The sequence below is a fragment of the Eptesicus fuscus genome, chromosome 21 (assembly GCF_027574615.1).
Source record: "Eptesicus fuscus isolate TK198812 chromosome 21, DD_ASM_mEF_20220401, whole genome shotgun sequence".
In the NCBI taxonomy this organism is placed as follows: Eukaryota; Metazoa; Chordata; class Mammalia; order Chiroptera; family Vespertilionidae; genus Eptesicus; species Eptesicus fuscus.
In genome coordinates this window covers 48,044,701-48,062,465 of record NC_072493.1, presented here as the reverse complement: position 1 = coordinate 48,062,465, position 17,765 = coordinate 48,044,701, and the positions used below count along the sequence as shown (strand labels likewise).

General features: G+C 47.9%; 1 protein-coding gene across 1 annotated transcript; it reads right to left on the bottom strand.

The window, feature by feature from the left end:
* Positions 1–360: 360 nt before the first annotated feature.
* NCR1 (natural cytotoxicity triggering receptor 1) lies at positions 361–6,331 on the bottom strand. Its single transcript, XM_028137608.2, has 7 exons — positions 6,298–6,331; positions 6,186–6,221; positions 5,682–5,966; positions 3,016–3,294; positions 2,710–2,760; positions 1,662–1,709; positions 361–551 (listed from the first exon to the last, which is right to left on the bottom strand). The coding sequence occupies exons 1-7, from the start codon at positions 6,329–6,331 to the stop codon at positions 361–363; spliced, it is 924 nt and encodes a 307-aa protein (XP_027993409.2).
* Positions 6,332–17,765: the final 11,434 nt, after the last annotated feature.

Sequence of the window (17,765 nt, the reverse complement as noted above, 5' to 3'; positions counted from 1 at the left end):
TAGAGGGAAAGGGGGTGGGGTGGGGGAAGGTAGGCAAGGGTAAAGGAGGGACAAGTGGTGATGAAGGAGACTTGACTTAGGGTGATGAACACACGATGCAACGTACGATGGAATTGTACCCCTGAAGCCCATGTAATTTTATTAACCAATGTCACCCCAATACATTCAACAACAACAACAACAAAACACTCAGAACCTACAAGAGACAGTGGGGTCTGCCTGCAGGAGACATTTAGCCTCTTCATCCCTCCTCCTGCCTTGGTTCATCAGTTGTCCCCTGGTTTCCTTCCAACATAGAGGTCGCCCAGCTCAAGGTCAAGGTCAGCGTTCAGCTTCACCTATGGCCGCCGCATCTCTCCGTCATTCGTCCGGGGCTTCTTGCCATCTGAACCTTCTCCTGCGTTCCTGACTCGAGGCCACTCTGAGTCCCCTTGTCATCTTCTTCCTCAGAAGACGGTTGTGGGCCAGGAGGCACACAAGGGCCACCAGGACCAGGAGGCCCAGGCCCATCCGAAAGAGGTTCTCCGCCGTGTAATCCCAGGAGGCCAGCTCTGGGGTCGGGAGAACGGTGATCACAGGCAGGAACGGATCGATAGCATCTCATCCCATCTCTTTCCCAGGCCCTACTCCTTCCTGTGCAAGCTCCTTCCTCCTAGACCAAGCGTGTCAAACTTGTGGCCCACAACGAATATTTTTGTGTCCCAGCCAATATCATGGCATGTAAGGAACGTTTTAATAAAAATTTTGTAACTTACTTTTTACAATATCCTGTTATACGTCATTATTAATAACGAACTACAACGTTCACTAATGACTGATGACTGTCATCGTGTTGCCTTCATTTCCCTTCTGCGCCTTCCGCCCAGGCGCACCATTTCTCTCCACTAACACCAGCAGCGAATATTCTAGCAGCCGATGGCCACATGATTAGTCTAGGACTGACTTGTTGGGTGTGTGCAACAGGAAATATTTTGCTTTTGGAGAACAACAACAAAAAATAGGTTTATTTGTGTGACACTTATTAATTTGTGCAGTTATGCAGTGTCTGGTAAGTTCATGTTCAAGGAAAAAGCATTAATTTTTATTAAAATGTCCTACTATTTTGTGTTAACAATGACTCATTTACACTGAATGGCCAGATTATTATGGTCCCTGAATGCATAATAATCTGGCCACTCAGTGTATATCCTATATAATAAAAGGCTAATATGCAAATTGTCCCCTGGACCAGGAGTTCAACCAGCAGGCAGGCCGGCCAACCGCCCATGTCCCCTCCCCCTGGCCAGGCTGGCGGGACCCCACCCATGCACAAATTCATGCACTGGGCCTCTAATAATATATATATATATATATTTTATGAAAAAATAAATAATATATATATTATTATAGTGGCATAATAATCTTATAGTGGCACCATAATAATATATATATGGAGTGGCAAGATTATTATGTGTTCAGAGATCATAATAATCTGGCCACTCAGTGTATTTCAGCCCTTTGTCTTCAGCACGTCTCTATCGACATAAGCCTATGTTTCTATGAAAATGGAAGCTTTTGTTTTTTTCCGGCCACATCCACATAAACCTTGTTTATTCAGCCCGTGGTAGCCTTTGAGTTTGACATGCTTGCTCTAGAGTCTGCATCCCCAGCTGCTCGCTTACCTTTCTGGAGTCCCTTCCTTGTGGTTGCCAAGTGGGGTTCCCCATCGTCTGCAGGAGATAAGGAACGTGGGTAAGGGAGCAAAGGAGATGGCGTGGGCCTCTTCCACCCCAGCCTCTCTCCTCTCCTTGGACACACCCCATGGCTTCCTAGTGCTTTTCAGGGTCCCCGCTCCGCCCTCCAGGCCCCAGCGGCTTCATCTGGCAGGTGGAGTGGAAGAATCAAAAGGCAGAGGAACTCGAGGAAGAATTCAGCTCTGGGGCTCTCTTCACGCCAGGCCTGTCTTCTCGCTTCGCCTGTTTCCTCAGCGAGTCAATCAATATCATCTCTCCTTCCTCACACACAGGAACAGTCAGGCTTGCCACTTCCTCAAGGTCCTACGTGAGCTGCCCCAGGCCCACCCCATCCCCACTGGACATGACTTCCAGTCCCACTGGCCTCCTTTAAAAAAATTTTTTAAAAAAAAAATTTTTTGTTTGTTAATCCTCACCCAAGGATATTCTTCCCACTGATTTTTAGAGAGAGTGGAAGGAGGGGGGGGGGGGGGGGAGAGAGAAACATCAATGTGAGAGAGACACATGGATTGGTTGCCTCCTGCACACACCCCAATTGGGGCCGGGGATTGAGCTTGCAACCGAGGTACATGCCCTTGACCGGGAGTTGAACCCCTGACCCTTCTTCAGTCTGAAGGCCTATCTTCTAACCACTGAGCAAACATCTTCCTGGAACCCTTCTTCAGATAGCCACAGTTTTTGCTCAGAGGCCTCCGTCTCTGTGAGGCCAGCTGGACAACCCTGTGTACTATGGCGACCTGCCTCCCCCATCACCTTAACGACAAGGTTCTGCTTTGTCTCCTCCCATCCCACCGTTTCCTGCGCACGAGCTGTCTGATTGACGAGTGGGCTGTGACTGACTCATCGTCTGTGCCCCGCTGCTGGAATCAAGGGTCACAGGAGCAAGGACATCTGTCTGGTTGGCCGACGGAGCTGTAGGTGATGGTGCTGGGAGGCTCTGAGTCCCTCCCCACGTTCAGAAGCGCCTGTTACTCACCTGGGGAAGAGGGCTGTCCTGCGGATGCAAGGTCAGCGACCCCGGCATCTCCTGACAATGGAGACAAGAAGAAAGAAAAAGTGAGGGCTTTGGGTTTCCTCTGGTCATCCCACCTATTATCTATGCCTGTTCATCTGATAGTCTTCCTCACCAACAGTCAACCGGGCCTCAAGGACATGGACCTGGATGAAGCATCGCTGGGAGGTACAAGCTCCCTCTCTCTCCATCATCCCAATTGGCCCTCACCGCATGGGGGTCCCTGGGGGTTCCAGAGAGGCCCTGGGGAAACACGGGGGGCGTCCTCACCTGTGACCAGGAGCGTCACAGGCTCACTGGGGAAAGACCATATGTGCTCGTTGTAAGAACCGAAACACCTGTACGTCCCCCTGTGGGCTGGGGTCATGGGGCCCATGGGGAACGCGGCCCGAATGTTGCCGACTCTGCGCCACGGGCGGCTGGCCGGCCCCTCCTTGTGCAGGAAGAAGGTGGTCGTTGCCGTCTCTAGGTGGCAAGAGAAGGTCACGTTCTCTCCTGGGGACACCGCGGGCCCAGGGTGAACGGAGAGGGTGGGCGTGTCATACATTCCTGTGGGAGAAAGGGGTTGGGAGGTAAAGGGCGTCTTTCTCCTGCCTCCCAGACCTCCCGCCCCTTCCTTCCCTTGTCCTTACTTTTAAAATATTTTTATTATTATTATTTTTTAATAATCCTCACCTAGTCAATGGATATGTTTCCATTGATGTTTAGGGAGAGTGGAAGAGAGAGGGAAAGTCAGAGAGAAACATCCATGTGAGAGAAACACATCCATTGGTTGCCTCCTGCACGTGCTTTGACCAGGGCCTTGGCCAGGGAGGAGCCTGTAACTGAGGTACGTGCCCTTGACCAGAATTGAACCCTGGGACCCTTTGGTCAGCAGACTGATGCTCTATCCACTGAGCCAACCCAGCTAGGGCCCTCTTAACCACTTAAAAAAATCCTCACCTGAGGATATGTTCATTTACTTTAAAGAGGAAGGGAGAGAGAGAGGACAAAAGAGAGGGGGGGGGGAGAGAGAGAGAGAGAGAGAGAGAGAGAGAGAACAAGGGGGAGAGAGAGGATGAGGGAGAGAGAGAGAGAGGATGAGGGAGAGAGAGAGAGAAAGGGAGAGAGAGAGAGAGAGAGAGAGAGAGAGAGAGAGAGAGAGAGAGAGAGATTGGTTGCCTACTGTGCATGTCTTGATCGGGAATCAAACCCACAACCTTTTTGGTGTATGGGAGGATGCTCCAGCCACCCGAGCCACCCGGCCAGGCCATCTTGATCACTTTGAAGTGCACTGTGTGGTGGCATTAAGCACATTCGTTTTTCCGTGCCACCATCACCCCTTCTATCCACAGGACTCTTTTCATCTTGCAAAACTGAAACTCTGGCCCCATAACCAACAACTTCCTCTTTCCCCGCCCCTTAGGCCCCTGACACTCCCCCCACCTCTATTCTACTTCCTGTCTCCATGAATGTGACTATTCCAGGGACCTCAGAGAAGTTGAATCAGGCAGTACTTGTCCTTTTGTGATGGACTTATTTCACATAGGGTTCACCCCTGTCGTAGCACGTGCCAGGAGGTCCTTCCTTTGTAAGTCTGGACAATATGTCCTTGTGTGGATGGACCACATCTTTTTTTTTTTTTTTAAATATTTTTATTGATTTCAGAGAGGAAGCGAGAGGGAGAGGGAGACAGAAACATCAACGATGAGAGAGAATCACTGACCAGCTGCCTCTTGCACTTCTCCTACTGGGGATTGAGCCCATAAGCCGGGCATGTGCCCTTGACCGGAATCGAACCCGGGACCCTTCAGTCCACAGGCTGATGCTCTTTCCACTGAGCCAAACCACATCTTGTTTACCCCTTCATTTGTCAATGGACACTTAGGTTGTTTCTACCTTTTGGCAACTGTGGACAGTGCTTCCATGAACACGGCTGTACCGAAGCCGGTCTGTGTTCAATGAGCACTCCAGGCAAGTCCACACTGGCCTACGTTTGAGAACACTCCTCAGCCGAAGGGACCCCAAGATTACCCTCCCTCCCTCCCTCCCTCCCTCCCTCCCTCCCTCCCTCCCTCCCTCCCTCCCTCCCTCCCTCCCTCCCGCCCTCCCATCACTTTTACCCTGTCCTACTTTGTCAGGCAGCCATTTCCTCCTCACGAGCTACTGAATTGACTTACGCATCCTGACTCTGACTCCTGGTCTGTCTTGGGCGAGAGTCCAAGTGCCGTAAGAGCAAGGGTACCTGGTGGAACCTCCCTGGGAGGGGTTCTCATCCAATCACTGGCTGCTGAGGTGGGGGGGGGGGCTCCTAGCATCATTTGAGACCAGTCTGAAGGGCCCTCTCAGGGCTAGAGTGCCACATATGCGTGGCCGGGTTCAGAGTAAGTCTCCCAGTCTCACCTCATCTGCCCGGCCTGTGTCTCTCATCCATCACAGGGGCTGTTTTCTGAGGTCCACCCCCTCTGCCACCCCAGTCATCCTTCCTTGCTCACAAACATCCATCTCAGTGTCTCTTACCGGAAGAACTTGACCTAAGACAAATCTGACCCTAGAACGTAGAGATAACTCTCAAACAGACAACCCCTATAGAAAGTGATCAAACGCCCTCCCTCAAGGCAAACCGTGTCTGAGTGAGGTTTGGAAGAGACGAAAAGAGATGAATAGCCCAGTTGGGGTGGCTCAGTAGTTGAGTGTTGACCTGTGGACCAGGAGGTCATGGTTCAACTCCCGGTCAGGGCACATGCCCCGGTTTCGGGCTAGATCCCCAGTAGAAGTGCAGGAAGCAGCTGATCCACGATTCTCTCTCCTCGTTGATGTTTCTAGCTCTCTCTCCCTCTCCCTTCCTCTCTGAAACCAATAAAAATATTAAAAAGAGAGAGAGATTAATAAATGACGATGCCCCCCAGGATTCAGGCCGAGGAGGAGACTCTCCGGCTCGAGCAGGGAATACTTACCTGTTATCACCAGGTTCAGAGGGTCACTAGGCTCTGACCAGAGCTCCCCGGTTCGATAGAAGCACGTGTACTGCCCTGCAGTGTAGGAGGTCATGGCCTGGATGGAGAACTTGACTTTGTTCCTCAGCCCAGAGGGCTCTGGTCTCGCCAAGGCGGAGAGGAGTCCCTCAAAATGCAGCTGGTACTCCATGGCCTGGTGAGTCCCCTGGCACCAGACGGACACCGACGCCCCGTTTGGAACCATGAAGCTGGGGTTGGCCCAGATGCGGGGCTTTGAGAGGGTCTCTGGGAGGGAATCAGAGGCTGGAAGGACTCCAGAGAAAGCCCCTCCCCCCCCAATTCCTACCCAGCTGCTGGCCAGCCCTCCCATTGTTCTCAGGTGGAGACGGTGGTCGGCCCCACCTGAAACCCATTTCTGGGCCAACGTCTACACTCTGAACCGCGGACGCTATGCCCAGCCTGAACCCGCAAGGGTGACGCTGGGGTTTTGAAGGGAGGACTCACGGTTCTGGGCGCCGACCCTCAGGCTCAGATACAGTCCTGGAAGATAGGAACAATGAGCCGGGGTGCCCCACCTGGACCCTGGACCCCACATCCTGTCCCCGTAGGAACTCACCGAGGCAGAGCAGGGCAGGGAGTGTAGACGGCATAGCAGAGTCTACCAGGCGGGCGGGCGGACGAGGAGAGGCAGAGCCCAGCAGGCCAGGCAGATGCACAGGATGTGGTGAGCGAGGCCCAGCGCCTGCCGACATGGGGCTCTCAGATGGACTGGTGTGCAAGAAGGCGCTCAGCTCTCCCTCGCCTCTGACCGGGCGGCGTAAGGAGAGGGACATGGTCCTCACGCTACGTCTAGTCACAGCCGGAGGCCTCACCCGATCCTCTGACAATGGTCTGTCTTCTCTGAAACTGGTTTCTGGGTCAACGTCTACATTTTGAAATGTGGGCATTATGCCCAGAGAAGGTGGTGTTCAAGCAAAAATCTTAGAATCATTATTATGTTTTCAATGTTTTGGGTAAATTTTAATTTAAAACAGTACACTGACCTTTGTATGCAGAGCAAATTTAAATTCATGTTTTCGCCAATAATAACAAATGTATATCATCTGGATTATAAATTATATAAAAAGAGGGTTTTTTCCCCTTGGAGTGTTTTATGGCACAAATATAATAAAAGACTGAATATTTAGTGAACTTTGGTAGATTAGCTGACTATATTTTAAATTTAAGCTATTAATGTTCAGTAAAAACAATTTTTATCTTTACACTGCTATTTTATCTAATGTACAAATAATACAGCAAATATCATATATCAGAAGCACAAAAATTAATAACTTAGTGGTCTATTATTTTTTAAATTGATTTTGAGAGAGAGAGAGAGAGAGAGAGACATCGATTTGTGGTTCCACTCATTTGTGCATTCATTGGTTGACTCTTGTCTGCTCCCTGACCGGGGATAGAACCAGCAACCTTGGTGTATCAGGTCAATGCTCTAACCAACTGAGCTAGTCGGCCAGGGCTAGAATCATTCTTAAAAATGTGTGTCTATCCTTGAACCCCTATGTACGGCATGTGTACACTTGCAAAAATTAATTGGTTCAGTCAGAATAGAATGACAGCATCATCTTCTTCAAAGATTTGTTACCATGTTTTAGTGAAATGTAACTTTTTAAGCCCAAAAGCTTCCATTTCTTACATAAATGCATCCCTTTAGTCTGTTACAAAGGAGAAATTAAATATTAAAACATAAAACAATTAAAAATTGGTGTTAAAATATTAATCAAAAGCATTTAATAGAAAATACTTAACTATATTTTAAAAGTCTAAATCATTCATTGCCTTTTTTCCCCTCAAAGGGTCTAAACAGTTTGTGCAAGTGAAATGCTATGCCATTTAGATTCTGCCTCACTTTGAGGAGAAAAATCTTTCCCAATCGATTAGCTTTTGTTCTTATTTCTTGATGTTGCTGTCGAATCGTTTCCATTCACTTTCCTTTTTATAGACAGTAAAATTCACTTGGATGATGTTTAGTTCTACGAGTTTTTTTTTTTTCCCTACGAGTTTTGATAAATGCACAGCCATGCGACCATCACCTCAATCAAAATAGAGAACAGTTTCAGATCGGTGGTTCTGAAATAGTCTTGGCCCAAGACTCTTGGGGATGTAAAGTACAGAACAGGAAATATAGTCAACAATATTGTGATAACTATGCGTGGTGTCAGGTGGGCCCTGGAAATATCGGGGTGGGGGGTGGGGGACCGGTTTATAAAGTTTATGATTGTCTAACGGCTATGCTGTACACCTGAAATGAATACAACATAATAATAACTAAAAATTGGAGTTAAAAAAATTTAAAAAACGTAGAACAGCCCTAGCTGGTTTGGTTCAGTGGATGGAGCGTCAGCCTGCGGACTCAAGGGTTCCAGGTTCGATTCCGGTCAAGGGCATGTACCTTGGTTGTGGGCGCATCCCCCGTGGGGGGTGTGCAGGAGGCGGCTGATCGATGTTTCTCTCTCATCTATGTTTCTACCTCTCTATCCCTCTCCCTTCCTCTCTGTAAAAAAGTCAATAAAACATATTTAAAAAAAAACCAACGTAGAACAGGGTCATCCTTATATGAGCAGCATTTGTCCGTATCTGTCTGGCTTAGTTCACGTAGCACAATGTCCCCGGGTTCATCCTCGCTGTTGCAAAGAACAGGATTTCCATTCCATTACTGTCTGTTGTCCTCAACCCTCAGCTCCAAATGTCAGAATTCTCCTTCTCTAGCAGCCGAGATCCATCCATTCTATCTGCCTACAGTCTCCACCATGATGTTCTTGCACCATGTTGAAGGAAGGTGTCAGCCCCTTGTGTAGATAACATCCTGCTCAAAGGCTACCTCGAGGGGAAAAAAAGCGAAACGGAGATGTTCACTCCTGATTGAACTCCTGGGCAGAGTCCGACCTAAAATCGCAAGCTCTGTTCTCCCCGGGGAAAGGGTCGCTTGCTGGATTGTTCCGTCTCATCTTCCCACAGTGGCGCCTTCAATATAGGACCCGCCAAGAATAAGGTTGAGTGCTTCCAGCTAACTTCCTGTTTTGCATGGTTTGGAGACCTTAGTCTTGATGGGTGCACAGGAAGTAGTGGGTGAGAAGCCAGGGCCATGCATCAGAGTTTCCACGTTGACCGCATGTAGATAGCAAGAACACAGCTCATGCAGGTGAGAAAGCTGGTTATGTGCTATGGGTTTTTTGTTTGTTGCTGTTGTTAACCTTTACCCGAGGATATTTTTTACCCATTTAGTTTTAGAGAGAATGGAAGGGAGTGGGATGAGAGAGAGAGACAGAGAGAGAGAGACAGAGAGAGAGAGAGAGAGAGAGAGAGAGAGAGAGAGAAACATTGATGTGAGAGAGACACATGGATTGGTTGCTTCCCACATACGTCCTGACCAGGGGGATCGAAACGACAACTGATCTTCTATAAAGAAAGGGTGAATTGCTGGAATGGCTACAAATCAACAAACAACAAGTGCTGGTGAGGATGTGGAGAAAAAGGAATCCTCATGCACTGCTGGTGGGAATGCAGACTGGTGCGGCCACTGTGGAGAACTGTGTGGAGTTTCCTCAAAAAATTAAAAAACGAAACTGCCCACTTCTAGGAATATATCCTAAGAATCCCAAAACACCAAATCAGAAAGAATATATGCAATCCTATGTTCATAGCAGCATTATTTACAACTAGTGTTCCCGTTGCAGGAAAAATCCTGCAATAGGATTTCCTGCTGCACTCTACCCCGCCTCCCCTCCGCCCTTGTAGCCTGCCCCGCCTTCTCCTCCAGCCCGCCTGCTTTTCCCTTTGCCCCTGGCCCTGACTTCGCTCCTCCCTTCTCCTCTCCCCTCTCCCGGCTTGCTTGCTTCTTCAAAGCTTTACTCCCTTCTGCAGCTCTTGGCTTCTTTCGAAGCTGTCTTGATATGCAAATTACCCGCCATCTTTGTTGGGGGTAATTTGCATGCTTGTCCTGATTGGCTGGTGGGCGTGGCTTAGGTGTAGCGAAGGTGCGGTCAATTTGCATATTTGTCTATTATTAGATTAGATAGCCAAGATGTGGAAACAGCCCAAGTGCCCATCAGTAGATGAGTGGATAAAAAAGCTGTGGGACCTGTACACCATGGAATACTATGCAGCTGTGAAAAAGAAGGATCGCTTACCCTTTGAGATAGCATGGAGGGACCTGGAGAGCATTATGCTAAGGGAAATAAGCCAGTCAGAGAAAGACAAGCATCACATGATCGCACTCATATGTGGAATCCAATGAACAGGATAAACCGACGAATAAAATAGAACATTGAAGCATGCAACAGACTGACGAATCTCAGAGGGAAGGGGCTGGGGGGATGGGGAGAGATTAACCAAAGAACTTACATGTATATAGGACACAGACGACAGTGTGGTGCAGACTTAGGGTGGGGCGGGAACTAGGTGGAGCGGGCAATGGGGAAAGTATAGGGGACATCTGTAATACTCTCAACAATAAAGATACAAGAAACAAAAATGAGAGAGTGAAAGGAGACAGCCAGGAGAATTGAGAATGCTTTGTGTTACCTTTTTTTTTTTTTTTTTTAAATTATAGGAAATGAGTTACACGGAGGCTACAGGTGAGAGATTTCCGGAAGGTGGGGTGCAAACACATCAGGCTCATATAAGAAACTGTCACTCGATGGGCTTGAAAGTGGATCCGAGCTCCTCAGCGTCCCTTCCTCCTGTGTGTGCTGCCGGACCCCGCAAGCTCAGATGCTATCCGCCTGCAGGCCCGGGCGTCTTCCTGGTGGGAGCCGGGGCTCGGTCCACAGGGCTACACTGCCTGGCTTTTCTGCTCACTCGGGCTCGGTTCAGGCACCTCTCGCCAGTGTCCTCCGTGTGAAACCTTACGGCTGCGCAGAGAGCCAGGAGCACCAGCACGGCCGCGCCCATTCCGATCAAGTTCTGCACTATGTGGTCTTGGCTCACGGTACCCAGAGACACAACTCAAAGGGGATGGACCGTCACTGGTCATGTTCCATATCATTTCAGCTCCAGAGCCCAGGAATGGGAGCTCATTTTTATCTTTATTTTAAAAATATATATTTTTAGCCCTAGCTGGTTTGGCTCAGTGGACTCAGAGCGTTGGCCTGTGGACTGAAGGGTCCCAAGTTCCATTCCGGTCAAGGGCACATGCCTGGGTTGTGGGCTCGATCCCCAGTGGGGGACGTGCAGGAGGCAAGCCAATCAATGATTCTCTCTCATCATTGATGTTTCTATCTCTCTCTCTCCCTCTCTCTTCCTCTCTGAAATCAATAAAAGTGTATTTAAAAAATGTATATTTTAATAGATTTTTACTGATTTCAGAGAGGAAGGGAGAGGGAGAGAGAGATAGAAACATCAATGATGAGAGAGAGTCATTGATGGGCTGCCTCCTGCATGACCCCTATTGGAGACTGAGCTGGCAACCCTGGCATGTGCCCTGAAGGAGAATCAAGCCTGTGATCTCTTAGTATGTGGGTCGATGCTCAACCACTGAGCTACACTGGCCGGGCAAAACCAATATAATTTCATTAACCAATGCCACCCCAATAAATTTAAGAAAAAAAAACAAAAAAAGAAAGAAAATCAGAGGTGGGTCAGTCTAAGGATGTGTCAAGGATCTGTTGTCTCAACGATGTCCCTTAACATGATTGTGAATAACAACCTCTCCTTGTTTTCACAGGGTGCTGTCTGGGGAACTCTCGGAGAGGAAGTGCAAGCCAAGTGTGACGGGAGTGAGGAGAGCTTCTCTCTCCTCAGCCCTCTGAGTAATGGCTCTCTACTGCTCCGCTATTGTTTCTCAATGCATCTCGTTATGTTCCCGCCCAATGCCAAGGCTCTGCACAGCCAGCCGGAGCCCAGAGGAGGAGGGCATAAAGATGTAAAGGCTTGCCCTAACCGGTGTGGCTCAGTGGATAGAGCGTCAGCCTGCGGACTGAAGGGTCCCAGGTTCGATTCTGGTCTAGGGCATGTACCTCGGTTGCGGGCACATCCCACTCTTAGCCCCAGGGCCCGTGCAGGAGGCTACCAATCAATGTGTCTTTCTCACATCGATGTTTCTCTCTGTCTCTCCCTCTCCCTTCCACTCTTGGAAAATATCCTCGGGTGAGGATTAACTAAAATAAAATAAAACAAACAAACAAACAAATACACATAACAGGAAAAGAACTAGAGCTCTGGTCTTTGAAGCCTGAAGAGCCACATGGTCCTGCTCTCAGGGACAATATGTAGGTTGTCCCTCTCCCCCAAACCACCAAGCAATTCCATGACACCAGCAGGGTGGACATTCCAGGAGTTTTAAGAGTTTTGTGCCAGGAACTGGACAAAGACCAAATATATGCACCATTTTGTTTGTTTGTTTGTTTAAACCCTCACCTGAGGAAGATTTTTTTCCCCATTGATTTTTAGAGAGAATGGAAGGGAGAAATGAAGGGGGGAGGGGAGAGAGAGAATGAGAGAGAGAGAGAGAGAGAGAGAGAGAGAGAGAGAGAGAGAGAGAGAGAGGAACATTGATGTGAGAGAGACACATCAATTGGTTGCCTCCCACAGGTGCCCCAACCAGGGCTGGGGATCAAACCTGCAATCCAGGTACCTGCCCTTGACTGGGAATTGAACCCATGACCCTTCGGTGCCTGGGCCAATGCTCTAATCACTGAGCACACCAGCCAGGGCTCTGTCATATATATATATATTAGAGGCCTGTTGCACGATATTTGTGCAAGAATGGGCTTCCTTCCCCTGGCTTCGCTCCCGGCTGCCTGGGAGCCTGCAAGTTCCTGCTCCCCTCAGAGCACCGCTCCTGTAGCTCCCTCCGCCATCTCTTCCTCCCGCTCATAGCAGGCTTCCCACCCCTCCCAGCTGCTCTGTGCCTGCATATGCAAATTAACCCACCAGCTTTGTTGGGTTAATTTGCATACTCACTCCTGATTGGCTATGGGCGTAGCGGAGGTAAGTCAATTTACATGTTTGTCTATTATTAGATAAGATATATATATTTTTTTTTTCTTAATTTTTTGTAAATCTGAAACTGTTCTAAAAACAAAGTCCTAGTAACCAATGTCACCCCAATACATTTATTTAGAAAAGAATAAAAACAAAGTCTGTGAAAGGTGCAGGGTGAAGGGGGTCAATGGAAAAAAACACAAAGGGGCCATCTGTAATACTTTCAACAATAAAGATACATTTAAAAAATTTTTTTTATTTTTAATCCTCACCCGAGGATATTTTTCCATAGATGTTTAGGGAGAGTGGAAAAGAGAGAGGGAAAGACAGAGAGAAACATCGATGTGAGAGCAACCCGTCAATTGGTTGCCTCCTGCATGTACCCCGACCAGGGCCCAGGCTGGGGAGGAGCCTGCAACGGAGGTACGTGCCCTTGACTGGAATCGAACCCGGGACCCTTTGGTCTGCACACTGACGCTCTATCCACTGAGCCAAACCTGCTAGGGCCATAAAGACCCATTTTTAAAAAAGAAAAAATAACACCCACGGACTGGCCCCCCATGATCCCCCTGAGGCCCACCCCCCCACCTGTCACCACCCGGGCCAAGGCTTGACTGCGCTCCGGCCGGCGGCGCTCCTTCCTGTTCTGGCACCGATAAGGCCCGGCGGTGTGTGCACCCACGAGTGCAATGGTGAACGTGGCCCTCTCCTGGAACCCCCAACTCTCCTGCAGCACCTTGTCGGTGGCGTTTCCCAGGCTCCCCGGCAGTACAGCTAAGACTCAGGGGCTTCACAACACAGGAGCCTCACAGACTCGGTCCAGGGACCAGAGAACCGGGCCTGGCAGATAGGACAGGAGTGGGAAAGTCCCAGGAAGAAAGCCGAGCCAGACGCAGGTGCCCGCCATGCAGAAACCACGCTCCTTCCCTTCTCCGTGGGTGGGTGGGCGGGGGGCACATACATAAATAAAGGCGTGAAGGACCTCATAATTCCTCCCTTTAAAAAATAGCTTTTTATTGATGTCAGAGAGGAAGGGAGAGATAGAAACATCAATGAGGAGAGAGAATCATCAATCAGCTGCCTCCTGCACGCCCTCACTGGGGATTGAGCCTACAACCCGAGCATGTGCCCCGATTGGGAATTGAACCATGATTCCTGGATTCATAGGTTGGTGCTCAAACACTGAACATACCTGCTGGCTCCCTCCTCCTCCTCCTCCTCCTCCTGCTGCTCCTCCTCCTGTTCCTCCTCCTCCTCCTGTTCCTCCTCCTCCTCCTCCTCCTCCTCCTCCTTTTAAACTTCTCACCCAAGAACATGCTTAGAGAGAGGAAAGGAGAGAGAGAGAGAGAGAGAGAGAGAGAGAGAGAGAGAGAGAGAGAGAGAAGAGAGAGATATCAATGTGAGAGAAACACGTCAATTGGTTTCCTTGTATAGGCTCCAGATTGGGGATCAAACCCACAACCCAGGTATGTGCTCTGACTGGCAGTCGAACCAGCAATCTTTTGGTGCATGGATGACACTCAACCACCTGAGCCTCTCTGGCCGGGCCAATTCCTCCCTTAATTTTTTTTTTTTTTGGGGGGTGTTTCTAATGTGGTAAAATACATAAAATTTACCATTTTTAGCTGTGTGACTCCGTGCGTTAATTGCATTCGTTATATCGTTTAAATATTACCGCCATCACCATGGAGCCACAACTCCCCACTTCCTCTTTTTTCTGCTTCCGGTAACCTCTAACCTACTTTCTGCCTCTATGGATTCGTCTCTTAACAATACCATATTTACCTTACTGCGCGTGGCGCATTTTACGTAGCACAATGTCCTCAAGGTTCATCCATGTTGTAGCATGTGTCAGAATGTCCTTTTAAAAGATATATATATATTTTAATAGATTTCAGAGAGGAAGGGAGAGGGAGAAACATTAATGATGAGAATCATTGATCGGCTGCCTCCTGCACGCCCCCTATTGGGGATTGAGCCTACAACCCAGGCATATGCCCTTGACTGGAATTGAACCCGTGACCCTTCTGTCCGCAGACTGACACTCTATCCACTGAGCTACACCAGCTAGAGCCAGAATGTCCTTTTTAAACGGCCGAATAATATTCCATCGTATGAAGAGACCACGTTTTATTCAGTCATTCACATCAGTGGGTATTTGAGCTGTTGCCACCTTTTGGCTATTGTGACTATTACTGCTGTGAATATGGGGCCACTCTGTTTGAGTCCCCACTTTCAATTCCTTTCGTTATAAATGTAGGAGTGTCATTGTTGGATCCTATGTTTAGCTTTGAGGAAGTGAAGAGCTTTTTTGGGAACCAAACCACTTCCTTTATATATATTATTGAGGTGAAATGCATAACAGAACATTTTAAACATGTGGGATCCCGTGGCCTTGAGGACATGTGCAATGTGGAGCCACCATCACCTCCATCTCGTTCCATCTTGGTTCCCTCCAAGGAGACCCAGGAACGTTAAGCAGTCACTCCCCACTCTCCCCTCTCCTCAGCCCCTAGCAGCCCCTTGTCTGCCTTGAAGTTTGCTTGGGGTTTGGTTGCCATGGTAATTCTTGTCCACATGCAATTCTGCTTTACTCTGTTTTATATTTCTTGTTAATCCTCATCTGAGGATATTTTTCCATTGATTTTTAGAGAGAGTGGAAGAGAGAGGGAAAGACAGAGAGAAACACCGATGTGAGAGAAACACATCATCGATTGGTTGCCTCCTGCTCAAGTCCTGACCAGGGCTTGGGGCCAGGGTGGATCCTGCAACCGAGGTACCTGCCCTTCACCGGAATCGAACCCGGGACCCTTTGGTCCAGAGGCTGATGCTCTGTCCACTGAACCAATCCCTGATAAACACAGATGCCAAAATCCTCAATAAAATATTAGCAAATCGGATCCAGCAATACATTAAAAAGATCATACACCATGATCAAGTGGGATTCATTCCAGGGATGCAAGGTTGGTACAATATTCACAAATCAATAAACGTGATGCATCACATAAAAAAAAAAAGAAGGATAAAAAAAGCACACAATCATATCAATAGGTGCAAAAAAAAAAAAAGCATTCAACAAAATCCAGCACCCATTTTTGATAAAAACTCTCAGCAAAGTGGGAATAGAGGGAACATACCTCACCATAATATAGGCCATATATGACAAACCTACAGCCAACATTGTACTCAATAGGCAAAAACTAAAACCATTTCCCCTAAGAATAGGGACAGGACAGGGATATCTGCTCTTATCACTCTTATTCAACATAGCACTGGAAGTCCTAGCCACAGTGATCAATCAAGAAGAAAAAAAAAAAGGCATCCAAATTGAAAAGGAGGAAGTAAAACTCTCATTATTCACAGATGACATGATATTTGCACACAGAAAACCTTAAAGACTCCCATCAAAAAGGTACTAGACTTAATAAATGAATTCAGCAAAGTAGCAGGATATAAAATTACCCAGAAATCAATGGCATTTTTATACACCAATAACTCTCTCTCTCTCTCGCTCTCTCTCTCTCTCTGAGGAAACTGAGTTTTGACCCATAAACAAGAGATGATTTTAAAACAACAAAACAGATCTTGTAGGTTTTCTTCTCTTCTCGAAATGCAGAATCAAATTGCCTTTTGGACTGGATGACAGAGGTGAAGATATTAGGCAAAACACATACATGCATAGCCCATGGACACAGACAATAGTGTGGTGAAGGACAGGGGAGGGGCAGGTAGGGGTTGGGTAGAGTTGGGCAAAGGGGCAGAAAATGGGGGACATCGGTGATAGTGTCAAATATAAAAATTATTTTAAAAAATCAACATGTGATTGTCGAGTTTAGAAAACTAAATATGGCAGTCTAGACAGGAGGCCTGTTCAGGGATGTGGCTCAAGTCAGACCCTCAGCACCTGCTATTTTTGGGGTGATAAGAGTTGGTATCCTGTGTGATAGGCACCTTGTGCTCTGTGGGGACCCTGCCCACCACATCCTGTGAACTTGTCTCACGAGTGTCACTTTAACACCTGAAAAATAAGTCATCGGAGACTCTGCTGAAAAACGTCCACTGGGCCCTAGCTGGTTTGGCTCAGTGGATACAGCGTCAGCCTGTGGATTGAAGTGTCCCAGGTTCGATTCTGGCCAAGGGCACATGCCTGGGTTGTGGGATCCATCCCCTGTAGGGGGCGTGCAGGAGGTAGCCCATCAATGATTCTCTCTCATCATTGACATTTCTAGATTTCTATCTCTCCCTCTCCCTTCCTCTCTGAAATCAATAAAAATATATTAAAACACAAACTTCCACTGGGTGTTCATGCCTTTTCCTGATGGATGAACAGCACCAACTTGATCCTGCAAAGAAAATTCAAGGTTATTATCACGAATCCACAAGTCAGGACAGCTCACCTCCTTTCTTTCTTTAAAAAATGTATTGATTTTTTACTGAGAGGAAGAGAGAGGGATAGAGAGTTAGAAACATCGATGAGAGAGAAACATCGATCAGCTGCTTCCTGCACGCCCCCCACTGGGGATGTGCCCGCATCCAAGGTACATGCCCTGACCAGAATCGAACCTGGGACCCTTCAGTCCGCAGGCCGACGCTCTATCCACTGAGCCAAACCGGTTAGGGCTCACATCCTTTCAAGAGGTCGTGCTGACCCAGACCTGGTCCAGCCTTGACCGGGAATGTGGGTGTGTATCTAGGAGGTTTATCTTAAGACCTTGGACCACCAACCATCTCCCCTAATTCTGCCCTTTTTGTATGTTAATCTTGAGAGGTGGTGTGAATTCAGCACTGAGTAATGGACAGCTCCACCCTCCATTCATTGGGCGCCTAGAAATGTCTTTCTCGTGTCCCTTCAATTTCTTACAAAAGGGGCATAGAAATATGAGCATGCGACTTTCATATGTTTTATGTAGAGTCTCTTCTTGGTCTAAAATTTCAAAATGGTTTACCTTCACTACAAGTATGTTTCAATCTAATATAGACCTTTTATCCTCTTGGTGTGTTGAGCTTGAAGAACATGTACAACAAAACAAAAACAAAAAGAACTTGTTATAAAAGAAATAAAATAGAAAAAATTATTAAGAAAAATCAATATGCGATTGTAGA